Here is a 15,141-nt window from a genome sequence, read left to right as displayed (position 1 = left end):
GTTGAATTTTGGCCGCTATGGAGCACAATAATAATAATAATAATAATAATAATAATAATAATAATAATAATAATAATAATAAAGACGACAACAGAACATGCAGGAAGAACAGCAATAGGTCACAGTTCATTGTTTGCCTTTATTTATTTATTTTCTGTCTTTCTATTTTTCTTATTTATTTATTCCTTCACCTGAGACACGCGAGGTGAAAGATGATTGGGTGTTCTTGGATGCTCCAGTTGTGATAGCTTCGTAGCGTGTTCATTTTTATCTTCTTCTCGTCCGGTTGTAAGTTCACACGTGTTCCATTATGTTTTGTAGATTGAAACACGCGGCAAGGACAGAGAAATAACATCAAGGATTCTTTCTAACTAACTAACAGCTAACTAACATTCAGGATTCTTTATATCTGTCTAACATCAAGGCTTTTTTAACTAACATGAAGTATTCTTTCTAAGTACATGAATCTAACTAAATAAATTAAATCAGTAATTCTTTCTCTCTAAACTACAAACATTTACGATTCTTTCTAATTATCTTACTAATATCAGTTATTCTTTCAAACAAACTAACATTAAGGATTCTTTCTCTCTGTAAAAGTGTATTGAATGATCGATTCAGAATGTCTTCCAGCATACAAATTCTCCATTTCTTACGTGTTGAGATAAAAAATTGCGAGCACACAATATACATCGATATATCTTTATTTTGAGCGTAATGACAAGAACGTACTTCAGATGCATGTATTTTGATATGTTTTTTTCGGGCTATAATCATGGCGTGCACATTTCAACTCCATTTTTACGTGTTCGCGATAGAAACCTCCGAGAGAACTCATGAAACACTAACACTTGTCCGCCGAAATTCAGCAGCTGCCGTGTAATTTTCTGAACCGACACACGAAGAGGAGGGAGAGGCACAAAAAGACAAGTGAGGATGTAACAGATGAAATTTCTTTGTTTGTGTGGAATAGTGTTATTACTGTTATTGCTATTATTATTGTAGCCGTTTTATTTGGACTTTACTTCCGTCAACTTGGTGGCCTTGATCGGTAGTGGTGATGCGTGGCTTTCTGTGAGGGATGGAGATGGCAAGGACTTAGAGGAGGGAATGAGGCTTGGGTCGTATTTTCAGACGCTTCCGCCAAAAAGGAGATCAGTCGGGCTCTCATGATCGTTTCTAAGGTTCATAGTACAAAAGAAGAGTCAGACTACCACCAGGGTCATAAAACTATACCCCTGGATATGCCCACAACTCCTGTGAAAGTCTTGTCAAATATGTGAGCTTGCGTGCCGGAAGGTTTAAAAATACGGCCCTAGATTCTCTTTCTTCTAATGAGGTAAATAAATAAATAAATAGAGAGAAAGGAGACGTATTCATGATAATCAATTGTAACATTTTATTTCATACAGTTATTCGTTGAAAATCGATTAAAGTATTTGGCCCACCTCATCTCAGGCCTCTTTATTTATTCTTCCCTCACCTTCTACCTGTTTACTCCACGCCTTCCCTCTCTTTATGTTGGGGTGCAGGCGTTGTGACCCTTCCCGTGGCCAGCTCGTGTCGCCCATGGTTGTGAAATGCGGACATCAAATACCGTAGACTTTTTCACATCGTAAAAAAAAAAACACTCACACACCACACACACACTAATTCATAATTCACCGTGAGCTGCAGATGCTGTTTGTTGCGGCAGGTGTCTCGATGACGCGGCCGATACGGGGCCCCGGAGACACTGATGCTAATGATAGGGATAACAATGGCCAAATGACAAATAATAGATAAATAATGATAGTGCTATAAGTAATTCAATGAATATATAATGAATGATAAATGCTATTGAAATGATAATAGTGATGATAATGATGATGATAATAAAAATGATAATAATAATAATAATAATAATAATAATAATAATAATAATAATAATAATAACTGATATTTAGTGTTATCAGTTCTAGTTATCATTACTGTTTGCTAGTTATTATACACATTTATTATTGTTTTTATCATAGATATTTTCTTTAATATCATTAAGACCTTTTATTATTATTATTATTATTATTATTATTATTATTATTATTATTATTATTATTATTATTATTATTATTATTATTATTATTATTATTATTATTATTATTATTATTATTATTATTATTATTATTATTATTATTATTATTATTATTATTATTATTATTATTATTATTATTATTATTATTATTATTATTATTATTATTATTATTATTATTATTATTATTATTATTATTATTATTATTATTATTGTCATTATTATTAGAATCATTATCACTGTTATCGTTGTGACTGTTCTGAGAGTGGTGATGATGCTGAGAGGGGTGCTGGTGATGCCGGTGACGAGGGTAATGATGGGGGTGCTGGTGATGCCGGTGACGAGGGTAATGATGGGGGTGCTGGTGATGGCGGTGACGAGGGTAGTGGTGGGGGGTGCTGGTGATGGCGGTGACGAGGGTAATGATGGATAAAGAAAATCAAGTGTAGACGGAGACTAACATTTTATTATTGTCAGGTGTTGAAGCCCAGCGTCCGGGAGGTGGAGGTGGAGGTGGTGGTGGTGGAGGTGGTGGTGGTGGTGGTGGGTGTCGGGGTGTTGCTCGGCACGGGTACGGAACACAACACTTAGTCACGTCAAACAAATAAACTTCGTAGGTACAGTATTTACATATAAATTATTCGAGGCTATTTACACGTATGTACAGAATATGGCACACATAGGAACTTTTAGGAGGGGCATCCGGGCCGCTTAGTAATAAGTATAATAATAATAATATTTATAAACGTGAATAGAGGAAAATAAATGCAAGACACGAGACGAGACAGATATAGTAACATGTATAATCGGTAGTGTCTGGGCCCATGCAGTCGGTGTTTAAAAGTTAAGGGAATGAAAGAGCCAACTTGTATTACTCAGATGAAGCAATAGAAACTGTAGTACTGGCCAGACAAGAGTGACCCCGCTGACTGAATATAGTGAAAAGGCAAACTTGTATCACTCCTTCCCCATAAAACAATAACAAGTGTAGAATTGGCCACACAGTAGTCACCCTTTGGACTAATAATGATTGAATGGTTAACTAACATCACTCCTTCAAATTAATCGGTGGTATTTATACTATTGGCCGCGCAGAAGTTATACCGCTGACTGAAGATGAGAATATATTCAAGTAGTACTATCCTATACCTCAAATAAACCGATGGAAATAATTCTTTTTGCCATACAGGATTTTGAAATTAACTTCTGAGGGGCAGCGGTGGCCATCTTGTTTTCAGACTGCATCTATCACTCAAAATGAAGGAAAACACCGTTAACTAGCATTTCCCTCAACTAGCGCAATGAAAACTGTCTTACTGGCCATCAAACACTTTCTATTTAGCTTCTCAAGACGGGCAGGGCAGAGAGGAACACACCGACAGCCGGGCGAGGAACGCGATCACTGGAGTAAGTCACAAAGCCAGCAAGTGTCGGGTGCTTGACGGGCGAGGACCAACGCGTCGTGGTACAGATCAATATGATCCACGTATAAGGCGGCCGCGGCTCCGGGGCGGCGGTCGCTCAACTTAAGAACACAGAGCGAGGACGAAGAGGGAAAAAGTCACGTTTTGGAAGAGCATTTCTGCCTCTAACAACAACCGGGTAATGGCTAACAGGATAAACACGTATTGTACTTGGTCACGCGAATGTTAGTTGAGGAGGAGGAGGAAGAGAGGAGGAGGAGGAGGAGGACAAAAGAATGAGGACAAGGAAACAGAGAAGTCAGAGCCCCTGTCTTGACCATAGCAGGGATCATTTCTACTCCAGAGCTGCATTTACCAGGCATCAGGAGGAGGAGAAGGAGGAGGAAGAAGAAGGAGAGGATAAGGACGAGGAGGCGTAGGATTCAGTACCCCTGCCTTGACCATAGCAGGGGCCACTTCTACTCCGGAGCACCGTTGACAGGCACTAGGCCACACAACGCTCAATGGCTTCCGTGTCAGGAGTCATCGTCAGCGCGTGTGGCGAGTCCTGGCGGCGGCGCTGTGGTAGCGGCGGTGAGGGGGGAAGACGCGAGTGGAGGTCTCGTGGGGGAGCTAGTGCGTCTCAGCCTCGTTCTCCACGTCGAGTTCCTCCTCCTCGTGCTCGAGTACAAGGCCCTCGTCCTCTCCCTGCTTGCTCTCGGACTTGTTCTCGCCGCCCTCGTCCTCCTGCTGCTGCCGCTTGTGTTTGGTTCGCCGGTTCTGGAACCAAACCTTGACCTGCGGGAGAAGAAGGGGGCAATGAGTATAAACTGGGACAAGTTTTCTCTCCTATAATTTAAGCTTATCCACGACTTGAGAAGGAGATTGATTAGTATTATATTAGTGCGTGAGACAGACAAAGGCGAAACAAGTTAGAAAGAAGAGAAAATACTGCCAGCAATACGGTGTTACGTGTAAAAGAAGACAGAGGAAGATGCCGATGAACATGATCTATTGCATAGTTGGAGTGTGTCTTGAAGGCCCTCTGAGCCCACGCCAAGTAACACCAGGAATAATACTAATCTGGTGTTGTTAAAGGCGTTCATACTATCTAGAAAGTTGGCCTCTTTGGAAAATATAATTCTGCGTCTCAGTGTGTAGTTCTCTAGTTCATTTCCTCACCCCCTTGCTCTGCGCCGCTCATAACATACCCAAAATGCCAAGAAATCGTCGCCTGTCTATTCACACTCTTCCTCTTCACCCCGCCTTGCTCTGCGCCGCTCATAACCTCCTCAAAATGCCAAGAAACCGTCGGCTGTCTATTCACACTCTTCCTCCTCACCCCGCCTTGCTCTGCGCCGCTCATAACGTCCTCAAAATGCCAAGAAACCGTCGGCTGTCTATTCACACTCTTCCTCCTCACCCCGCCTTGCTCTGCACCGCTCATAACGTCCTCAAAATGCCAAGAAACCGTCGCTTGTCTGTTCTTCCTCCTCCTCACCCCACCTCCCTGCGTAGCGAAAGTCAGGGTCAGCACCAACATGACCTTTCGTACCGCCAGCTATCAGGAGGGACATCGCGGCGATCATAATTCAGGAGTTTAATTAAGTCATTCGCCCCCAAAAAATAATAATGGAGAGAATGATCAATTATCCGTAATCATGGCGGCGGTGGAGGAAGCGGACACGAGAGAGAGAGAGAGAGAGAGAGAGAGAGAGAGAGAGAGAGAGAGAGAGAGAGAGAGAGAGAGAGAGAGAGAGAGAGGGGTGGAGGAAACAAGGGAAGAGTCTCTCCCCTCGCCGGATATGGCATGTCACGGGCGGGAGGTCACCGAGGGAAGCCTAGACGTCCATTCCCCTCTTAGTTGTATAGACCCATAGTGCTGCCCCCCCCCTCTCCATCCCTTCCCCTCCTTCCATCCCTCCCCTAACCCTTCAGTTCACCCCCCTTCTCACCCTACAGCCCCATGATCCCCTTCACCCCCTTTGCTCCCTTCACCCTCTCCCTCACCCTTCTCTTAACCCCCATCTTACCCTCCAGTCCCTCCCTCAACCCTTTCGTAAGTTTTTTCTCCACCCCCATATCGCCTTCCACCTCTTTACCCTTCCTCTTCCCTCCACCTCCCTCCTAACCCTCTCGCCCCTCTCTTCCTCCACCTCTTTCCTAGCCCTTTCCTTCGCCTCCCATCTCCCCTCCAGCTCCTCTCTCACTCTGCCTAAATTCCTCCTCCCCTTTGCCCTCTTAAGGTTCATCATGATCGGCGACGGATCTGGCCCAAACTGTCCATCTAGGTCTTCCTTAACTCTCCCTTCTTTGTGATCGGCGACAGAACTGACCTAAACTGTCCATCTAGCTCTTCCTTAACTCTCCCTTCTTTGTAATCGGCGACGGAACTGACCTAAACTGTCCATCTAGCTCTTCCTTAACCCGGTAGCAGCGACGGGCCAAATTTGCGGCTTTACCGTGTACCAGCGATGGGCCAAATTTCTGCCATGATATAAACCTCCCAAAATAGATGATGCATAAACTGATCACACATGCGTTGATATATATTATGAAATGGTTTGCATGAGTGATGATTCTTTCTTATTATTTTACTTAGACGGGCCTTTAACCTAACCTAACCTAACCTAAGAAACATGACCCCCGCAGCTACCGGGTTAACTCTCCCTTCTTTGTAGTCGGCGACGGAACTGACCTAAACTGTCCATCTACCTCTCTTCATGGTGATCGGCGACGGAACTGACCTTGGACCATTTTCTCAAACGCTTCTCCGCTTACACACTCACATATGACATGGTTTTCGTAGTTGTCTCGGGCGTTTCCAGAGGTACTTTTATGACCCTGATGGTAGTTTGACCCTTCGAGACTCATGGGGAAGGAAGAGTTCAGTTCGTGCAAAGGGCAGAAACCCCGACCGAGGCGGGACGAGGCGAGGCGCGCTGCTCATGTCGCAAGTCTCATTAAGTCACCACATTACCGGCGGAGGAACTAAAGGAATTCGCCTCTTTGACTCGGCAGTTCCGTTACAGGAGGCGGTCATGGCTGTGTGTGTGTGTGTGTGTGTGATTATAACTTGATGATGATTGTGTTGATGACCGCCAGCCAGTGTCACATGGTAAGAATTGTGGTATAGAATTTTGATTTGTTTACGTTGGTCCCGGGAAAGCGTGGCGTGATGGGAGATCGGTGTTGCCTTCGTGTCCAAACACCTAAGAATAGTAATGCCGATGTGTATGAGGTGCTTAAAGAAGGAAATACTCGAAATTATAAAAATAGAAAGGTAAATGTAGGTAAGAGCAGTGAATTACACGTTTACCGATCTCAAAATACCCAAAAAAGTGTAATTTCGATGTTGCCGAAATAATAAAAATATGGAAATGCAAGAAATGAAAACGAAATAAAATTGAAGATAAATGGAAATAGGATCAGTGAGTTACTCGTCTACCAAACTCAAAATATCCCCCCAAAAACGTAATGTCAATGTTTACAGGATAAGAGAAAATAGGAAATACTTAAAATATAAAAGAAATAGTTAAAGGTACAAGGGAGCGTAAGTATCATTGAGTTACTCGTTTTCCAAACTCATTCCCTCGCTATAAAGACTTTAATAGCTCTTCCTTCAATGCATAATAATCTATAAAACTCGTTGATCAGACAGAGTTGCCATTGCAGAGGCAGACTTAGCCTTGGTTGACTGGCTGGAGACAGGGGAGAGAGAGAGAGAGAGAGAGAGAGAGAGAGAGAGAGAGAGAGAGAGAGAGAGAGAGAGAGAGAGAGAGAGAGAGAGAGAGAGAGAGAGAGAGAGAGAGAGAGAGAGAGAGAGAGAGAGAGAGAGAGAGAGAGAGAGAGAGCAAGTCACCGCGGCTAAATTAATCTGTGCTCCAACAACGACGACAGCCACAAAAAAAGAGAGAGAGAAAGGTTGCATCATTGAATAATTAACGGCGACGAGATTGAGCGAGGGAAAAAAAGTTTGTTGAGGAAATGTATTAATCAAAGGGTTAGTGTCACCGATATCCTGGAAACTGTAGGAAAAAGAGGTGCAGGAAATGAGTATGTGAGAGAGAGAGAGAGAGAGAGAGAGAGAGAGAGAGAGAGAGAGAGAGAGAGAGAGAGAGAGAGAGAGAGAGAGAGAGAGAGAGAGAGAGAGAGAGAGAGAGAGAGAGAGAGAGAGAGAGAGAGAGAGAGAGTTGGATACACATTTTAGTAGTACACACGTAGGATAGCAGATAGCCAGAAAGATACCCTGAGAGAGAGAGAGAGAGAGAGAGAGAGAGAGAGAGAGAGAGAGAGAGAGAGAGAGAGAGAGAGAGAGAGAGAGAGAGAGAGAGAGAGAGAGAGAGAGAGAGAGAGAGAGAGAGAGAGAGAGCAGCAGCAGCAGCATCCATCAGAGGTAGCTTTCCCTAGTTCCGTCCCGCCAACCTCCACTATCAAGTCTCCCGATTAAAGCGATTTTACGCACAATTACCCGCGTGGCCGGCGATATGTTGGGTCGAGGCGCGGGGAGGAGGGAGGTGCCAAGGGGAAACGAGGGAGAATGAGAAGGGGGCAAGGGGAAACAAGGGAGAGAGAGAGAGAGAGAGGGAGGGAGAAGCTGAGGAGGGAAGGAAGAGAGGGGAAACATTGAGGAGAAAAGGGAGGAGAGAGAGGAGAGAAGGAGCAAGGGAGACTGAGGAGGGAGGAGGAAAGGGAAAACGAGAGAGGTAGAGAAAGAAGAGAAGGGTCGGAGAGAGAGAGAGAGAGAGAGAGAGAGAGAGAGAGAGAGAGAGAGAGAGAGAGAGAGAGAGAGAGAGAGAGAGAGAGAGAGAGAGAGAGAGAGAGAGAGAGAGAGAGAGAGAGAGAGAGAGAGAGAGAGACTGAGGAGGGAGGAAAGGGAAAACGAGAGAGGGGGAAGAGAGAGAGAGAGAGAGAGAGAGAGAGAGAGAGAGAGAGAGAGAGAGAGAGAGAGAGAGAGAGAGAGAGAGAGAGAGAGAGAGAGAGAGAGAGAGAGAGAGAGAGAGAGAGAGATGAGTTATGCGCCTAAATGAGTTAACGAACAAGGCAATCAGCGAAGTGAAATACGTTGGTGGCGACGCGAGGATGCCATGTCATTACTGTCATCGAAACCGGCAGGTCCGTCCTCAGAGTCATTACTGGTGCCGAAATGATCCTAATAACAAGAATGATAAGAATGAGAATTATTATTATTATTATTATTATTATTATTATTATTATTATTATTATTATTATTATTATTATTATTATTATTATTATTATTATTATTATTATTATTATTATTATTATTATTATTATTATTATTATTATTATTATTATTATTATTATTATTATTATTATTATTATTATTATTATTATTATTGTTATTATTATTATTAATTCGTCGTAATAGTAGTAGTATAATTACTGAATGTTATTGTTATTATTATTGCTGCTACTTTTATAATTTTCATTATCCTCATTGCCATTGTAATTATTATTATTGCTACTATAAATATTATTATCATCATTTTTATCATTATCAATATAGTTATAAGTGTTTTTATTATTATTATTATTATTATTATTATTATTATTATTATTATCATTATTAATATTATTCCTATGATAACGGGTACTTTTATAATAAGTTTTAATGAAATAATAATTATAATCATTATTTATTATTATTACTGTTATTGTTTTGAATATTATCATTATGACATTTATATATTTTATCGTCATCTTTACCATACCAGTGTTTGTTGCCAGCAATTTTCAGTCATGCACGGAATTGAAAATTACACAAAAGAGCAACAGATAAATTGAGGACTACATTATTAGGTTGATATCTACAGTCACGAAGACATGGACGGACACACGGCCGGGTGGTGTTGATAACAAAGTATGTTCTGACACGTTTATGAACACTGTGAGCTGTGATGGGTACCGCAAGGCGTGGACGGCGGGTGTGTTACTCATTCCTGCTGCCTTTCCCCGCACCTGTCTTGACACACACACACACACACACACGGCTTCCTTCCCGCTCGGCCACATTCCTCCCAGTAATCTATAATACCTAAACAATACATTATTAATACTAAGACAATACGATATCAATGTTTGTCCGTGTTTGAGCGAGGCGAGGATGACGGAGGAGTAAATTGTTGAATATATGAACAAAGAGGGGAGGAAGCGACGGGCGAGAGAGAGAGAGAGAGAGAGAGAGAGAGAGAGAGAGAGAGAGAGAGAGAGAGAGAGAGAGAGAGAGAGAGAGAGAGAGAGAGAGAGAGAGAGAGAGAGAGAGAGAGAGAGAGAGAGAGAGAGAGAGAGAGAGAGAGAGAATAAGTGAAGGAAATTACAGTAGAAAGTGGAAAGAAAATGTAAGTCTTGTAGAAAATTGTAAAAGAGAAATAATTATCCTGAAACAATTGAATGAAAAAAAGAGAAAATAAGAGTAATAAAAATAAATGATGGGAAGCAGAAAAAGAATATGAAAGAAAAATATATGCATTTAGTAAAAGATGAAAACAGCAACACCAAAAAAGAAAAATAATAATAGGTGTCAGAATATTGATATGATGATACAAAACGTTGAGGCGAAGAGGGAAAAAATATAAATAGTTTGAGAAAAATGTGATATTGCGGAGGAAACAGCTGTGCGAGAGAGGAAAATAGAAATTGATTGGTTCTAAAACGCGACCCAAAAAGATAAGTTAAAATAGGAAAACAGAAATCATTTAAATACATAAAGTGATCCAAGAAGATAAATTATAACAAAGAAAGAAATTAAGTGAATATATAAAGCGAGCCAAAAGATGAACTAAAATAGGATTACAAAAATAAACTGAATAAATGATGTGATGAAATAAAATTAATTTGAATAGGAATATAAAAATTAAGTTATTATATAAAGTGATCAGAAAAGATAAATTAAACCAAAGAAATTAAGAGCAACAGTAGGAAACAGATAACATGAAAAAGTATTGAAGAGCCGAAGGAAGGAAGACCCAGAGAAAAAAAAAGGGAGCGAAAACAGGAATAAAAAAAAAGAAGATTTATTTCAGAAGCAACAATAGTAAGCAAATAACATGAAAAAAAGTATCGAAGAAGCGAAGGAAGGAAGACCCAGAGAGAGAAATAAAGGAACGAAAGCAACAACAAATAAAAATAAATTTGAAAAGCAACAATATAAAACAAATAACTCAAAAAAAGTATTGAAGAGCCGAAGGAAGGAAGACCCAGAGAAAAATAATGGGAACGAATGTAACAAGAAATAAAAACAAAAACAAATACAAAATAAGAATATAAGAAACAACAAATAAAAAAATAAGAAGAAAACAAACAATAAAAACAAAAATAGATATCTTAGAATCCAGTATCAAATGTAACACCAGTGATTTAATAATAACAATAGTCTAATAATAATAATAATAATAATAATAATAATAATAATAATAATAATAACGACAGAAGCAACAAGTATTCGCTTGTGATTTAACAATATTATGAACTACTTGTCGGCAAGGCATTTAGTAATCAAGACGAGTTTTCTTAAGAGAGTCTTCTGGTTTCAGCGCCGATATGTTGACGTTAGTATCTTAGAAGGAGGTAACCAAACATGTCGCTCAAATAATAATAATAATAAAAATAATAATAATAATAATAATAATGATAATAATAATAATAATAATAATAATAATAATAATAATAATAATAATAATAATAATAATAATAATAATGATAATAATAATCTGATTCGCCCTCGATGTGCATATGTTCCTCTTATAGTATGCAGAGATAACCATTTATGTGTCGTTGATATAATAATAATAATAATAATAATAATAATAATAATAATAATAATAATAATAATAATAATGTTTGTCAGGTATGTTTTATAGAGGTTGTTGAACGCGGTACCGACTTAGGGGACGAACGTGTGTGTGTGTGTGTGTGTGTGTGTGTGTGTGTGTGTGTGTGTGTGTGTGTGTGTGTGTGTGTGTGTAACCGAAGCCGAAATTACTACATTCAATTCCCGCCGGATGTGTCCCGTTTGTGTGGATATGATGCGGAAACAGCGATAGAGATAAGAATAATGATAACAATAATGATAGTAAGAAGAGGAGGAGGAGGAGGAGGAGGAAGAGGAAGAGGATAATGATGAAGAATATATCAACAACGCATTGTAAGAGTAAGATGAGTCCTGTAGCAAGATCAAATACTACTAATAAAAACATAATGAAAATAGTAATAATAGTAATAACAAAAATCAAATATCACAATAAAGTTTCCCGGCGCAAAAGAATCTGTATTATAATTTTTTTTTCTTCCCTTTTTTCAATGCAACGCTAATTATAATATTCTTGTATCCTTTTACTTCCGCTTCTTCGGCTGCCAAGGATGGAGCTCTCAAGGAAATCGTATTCAAATTACCTTCTTTTGTGCATGGTGAAAGGCTGATTATGATGCAAAGGACGCCGAGTCTTGCTGAGAGTCTATTACGGTTGCTTCGTGTGTCTGATATTACTCAGAGGCGCTGACGGGGGCTCGGGAAGGAATAAACGCTGGCTAAGGAGAGAGAGAGAGAGAGAGAGAGAGAGAGAGAGAGAGAGAGAGAGAGAGAGAGAGAGAGAGAGAGAGAGAGAGAGAGAGAGAGAGAGAGAGAGAGAGAGAGAGAGAGAGAGAGAGAGAGAGGCCGCTGTGAATCCTGCTGAAAATCTATCACGTTTGTTCTTAGCGTCTGGTACTCCGAGGCGCTGACGGAGGCTCGGGAAGGGAGTGAGGAAGGAAATATACTCTGTCTAAGGGGAAAACAGCCCGCTAAAGAGGTGGGCGGGGTGTGGGCGTGGGTGAGAGAGGGTGGCAGGGCAGAGGGTGGAATTTTACCAAGATGAGCGGTGAGCACAAATTAGTGGGTTGTGCAGAGGGGCGGCGGGTGGCGGAGGTGGTGTTGGCAGCCCCGCCCTTACCGCCCAGTGTATGTTGAAAGGCGAGGCTCAGAGACAGAGACACAGAGGGAGGGAGTGTAAGATGACAGTCCGTATTCTTAAACGTCTCGGGCTCCCAATACGACTGTTTTCCCAAGGCCTCGGAGAAGATTAATCGGGTTTTCAAGGGTGATTTATTTCGTTCAAGAGGCAAAAGTCGGGTAAAACCATCACAGAGATCACTAAACAGTCCTTGAATATCCCAGTAACTTCCCCGAGAGGCTCTTCAAGCAGGCGAACTGAGGCGCTGATACGTTCAACAGTGCGGGTAAAAGACGCAGATGGATACCCTAACCTTTGACAATATGTACAAACGGATATAAATGGATACAGACAGACCCAGACGGATATCAAAGCACATGACTGTTAAATACAGACGGACGAACAGAGAATCACAAGAAGACAGGCATGCAGGCCCACCTCACACACACTCACACACACACACACACACACACTTTTCATTCAGTGCGTCTTATCACAATATTCAACGCGTCAGTTTTACGTCAGATCACGAGGGTTCACTGTTTCCTGCGAGGTGACTTGAGGAGGGCACCATGAGGATAATATTGTGGCTGAAACTTTAAAGCTCTAAAAAGTATCTTCTCATCCATCACATGAAGCCAAGTCAGTATTGTCTAAAACATACGCCGTGATATTTAAAGTGTTCAGTGTTCATTCTCTTCAGTTGTTGTTGGTTTTTTTTCCATTTTGTCGTTCAAAAGCCTTATCCATCTTTTCTCTACCTTCCTCCCTCCCGCCCGCCTTGTAGCGACTCGATTAATGACAACTACGTACTCAAGTAAAAATATACCGTTTAGTAGAGGGGTTTACCCTGACCCCCACCACCACTGGTAACCAAATAAATACTCTTACAAATAATACCCTTCACTGTGTAAGGGCAGGTGCGAGGCGTGACTCACCTGTGTCTCTGAGAGGTTGAGGGACTGCGCGAGCTGCTTCCTCTCGGCGCCCACCACGTACTGGTTCTTCTCGAAGGCTTGCTCCAGCTTCAGCAGCTGACTCGGGCTGAACGCCGTGCGGATCCTCTTGGGCTTGCGGAAGGGCAGCAGGAAGGTGGGGAATTCGTGACCTGTGGGGCGAGGTGAGGAGGATGTCACAGCCTGAACGGCAGCACCGCGGGCACGTCGCTCCGTGCACCGCCTCGTGTCACCTACCGCTGCTCGCCTCAAGCTGACATGCACTGCTCTATAGAGCTGCTGCATGAGCTGACATTATCCTTAAAAATGTATTGATTAATCAACAGCTACATGACACCTTGTGTACTAAGGATTACCAGAGCCTATCAATGACCCGTCAGCTAATGCCGAGTTTGGACTCCTGTCGCGCCGCCCCGCACACTTAACAACGAGCACACAGCCGCCGTGGCGCACACTTACCGCCGGGAAAGCCTGGAGGAAAGATCCTGCCGTGGCGGGAGAGTAGCCAGGGGTAGAGTGGGTAGTCCCTGGGGCAGGCCGCGGGGTGCATGTGGCCGCCGTGCAGCTGGGGCACCTGGCCGTGTGTGAGGAGAGGATGCGGCATGAGGTGTGCAGGCAGGTGGTGGTGGCCGGTGTGGGCCGCCAGGGGCAGCAGCTGGGAGTGCAGGGGCATGCCGGAGCCCGGCAGGAGGCTGGGCGGCGGGAGAGAGACGGGGCTGGTGAGCGGTGACGGCGCCTTCTTCTCGTCCTCGTACTGTGTCGAGGGCGGCGAGTGTGTGCGGGTGGGGGAGGTGAGCGGCGAGGTGCGGGGGTTGGGCTCCTGGTGGGCCTGCTGGACACGCAGCAGCTGTTCCTTCAGCAGCTGGTCCCTCAGCTGGTCACGGAGCTGCTGCTCCCGCACCAGGAAAAACTCCCGCGGCAGGCCGAAGCTGCCCAGGTCCCGCGCCGGCTGGTGCGGCGGGGACTCGGCCAGCTTGGTGAACCCCGGCGCGGGCGGCGACGCTGACGCCCGCTTCTCATCGCCGCAGCCCACCAGGGACTCTATCGAGAAGCCGAGTCGTGGGCGTGTGGGCACCACGGGCGTGGGCGCTTGTGGCATCATCAAGGCTGCGGGCGCCTGGTGGTGTGGGTCGCAGTTTGCCTGCACAGCAACACACTCGTCCCAATTAGCACTGAGAAGCACTCGAGTCTGCTGGCCCGGCGCGGCGCCACCTGAGTGAGTTAGAGAACAGTCACAGCAACACAACTCTCCGAGGTGAGCACGCAAGGAGTTCACGTGGACTTATACGGCAAGCTGGAACTGTTCTACTCCTTTTACGTTGTTCTGTCTGTTCTTATCGCCATTATGAGCCAGCGTGGTCAATGATTGGTCAATTAGCACCCGATTCTCTGTTATTGCTTTTAATAGTGGAAGCCCATTGGCTCGGCTCTCGGCGAGGCTCCGCCTCAAAGCCTCGGTTGCTAGTGAATGTTCTTGGTAATTTGCATTTTACAAAGTTTTCTCTCCTCAGAAAGCCTTTATTATCTCTTCAGTACATTGTGCTGGCTAGCCGGCATGGTTGGAGTATCAAAGCAATCAATTATAAAGCAAATTCAGCATGGAAGTGCATGATAAGAGTTAGCAAGAGAGAGTCAGCAAGAAGCCGCCCGTGAGCCCTCCTGGCCAGCGAAAGTTCCAACCCACTGGCTTGCGCGCCGCCTCGCGGGAGAAATGGTAACTAGTCTGGCTCACAACCGACCTGACATTCTTGTGTGCTTACAAGGTT

At 43.1% G+C, this 15,141-nt stretch overlaps 1 protein-coding gene across 1 annotated transcript; it reads right to left on the bottom strand.

The window, feature by feature from the left end:
- Positions 1-2,516: 2,516 nt before the first annotated feature.
- On the bottom strand, positions 2,517-14,879 carry LOC126998732 (homeobox protein EMX1-like). The gene is made up of 3 exons (XM_050860720.1): positions 13,835-14,879; positions 13,358-13,527; positions 2,517-4,269 (listed from the first exon to the last, which is right to left on the bottom strand). The coding sequence occupies exons 1-3, from the start codon at positions 14,475-14,477 to the stop codon at positions 4,105-4,107; spliced, it is 978 nt and encodes a 325-aa protein (XP_050716677.1). The 5' UTR covers positions 14,478-14,879; the 3' UTR covers positions 2,517-4,104.
- Between the last annotated feature and the right edge of the window lie 262 nt (positions 14,880-15,141).

The sequence above is a fragment of the Eriocheir sinensis genome, chromosome 15, assembly GCF_024679095.1.
Source record: "Eriocheir sinensis breed Jianghai 21 chromosome 15, ASM2467909v1, whole genome shotgun sequence".
Lineage (NCBI taxonomy): Eukaryota > Metazoa > Arthropoda > Malacostraca > Decapoda > Varunidae > Eriocheir > Eriocheir sinensis.
Note: the sequence above shows the minus strand (reverse complement) of the source record. Positions and strands in the feature narration are given on the sequence as shown.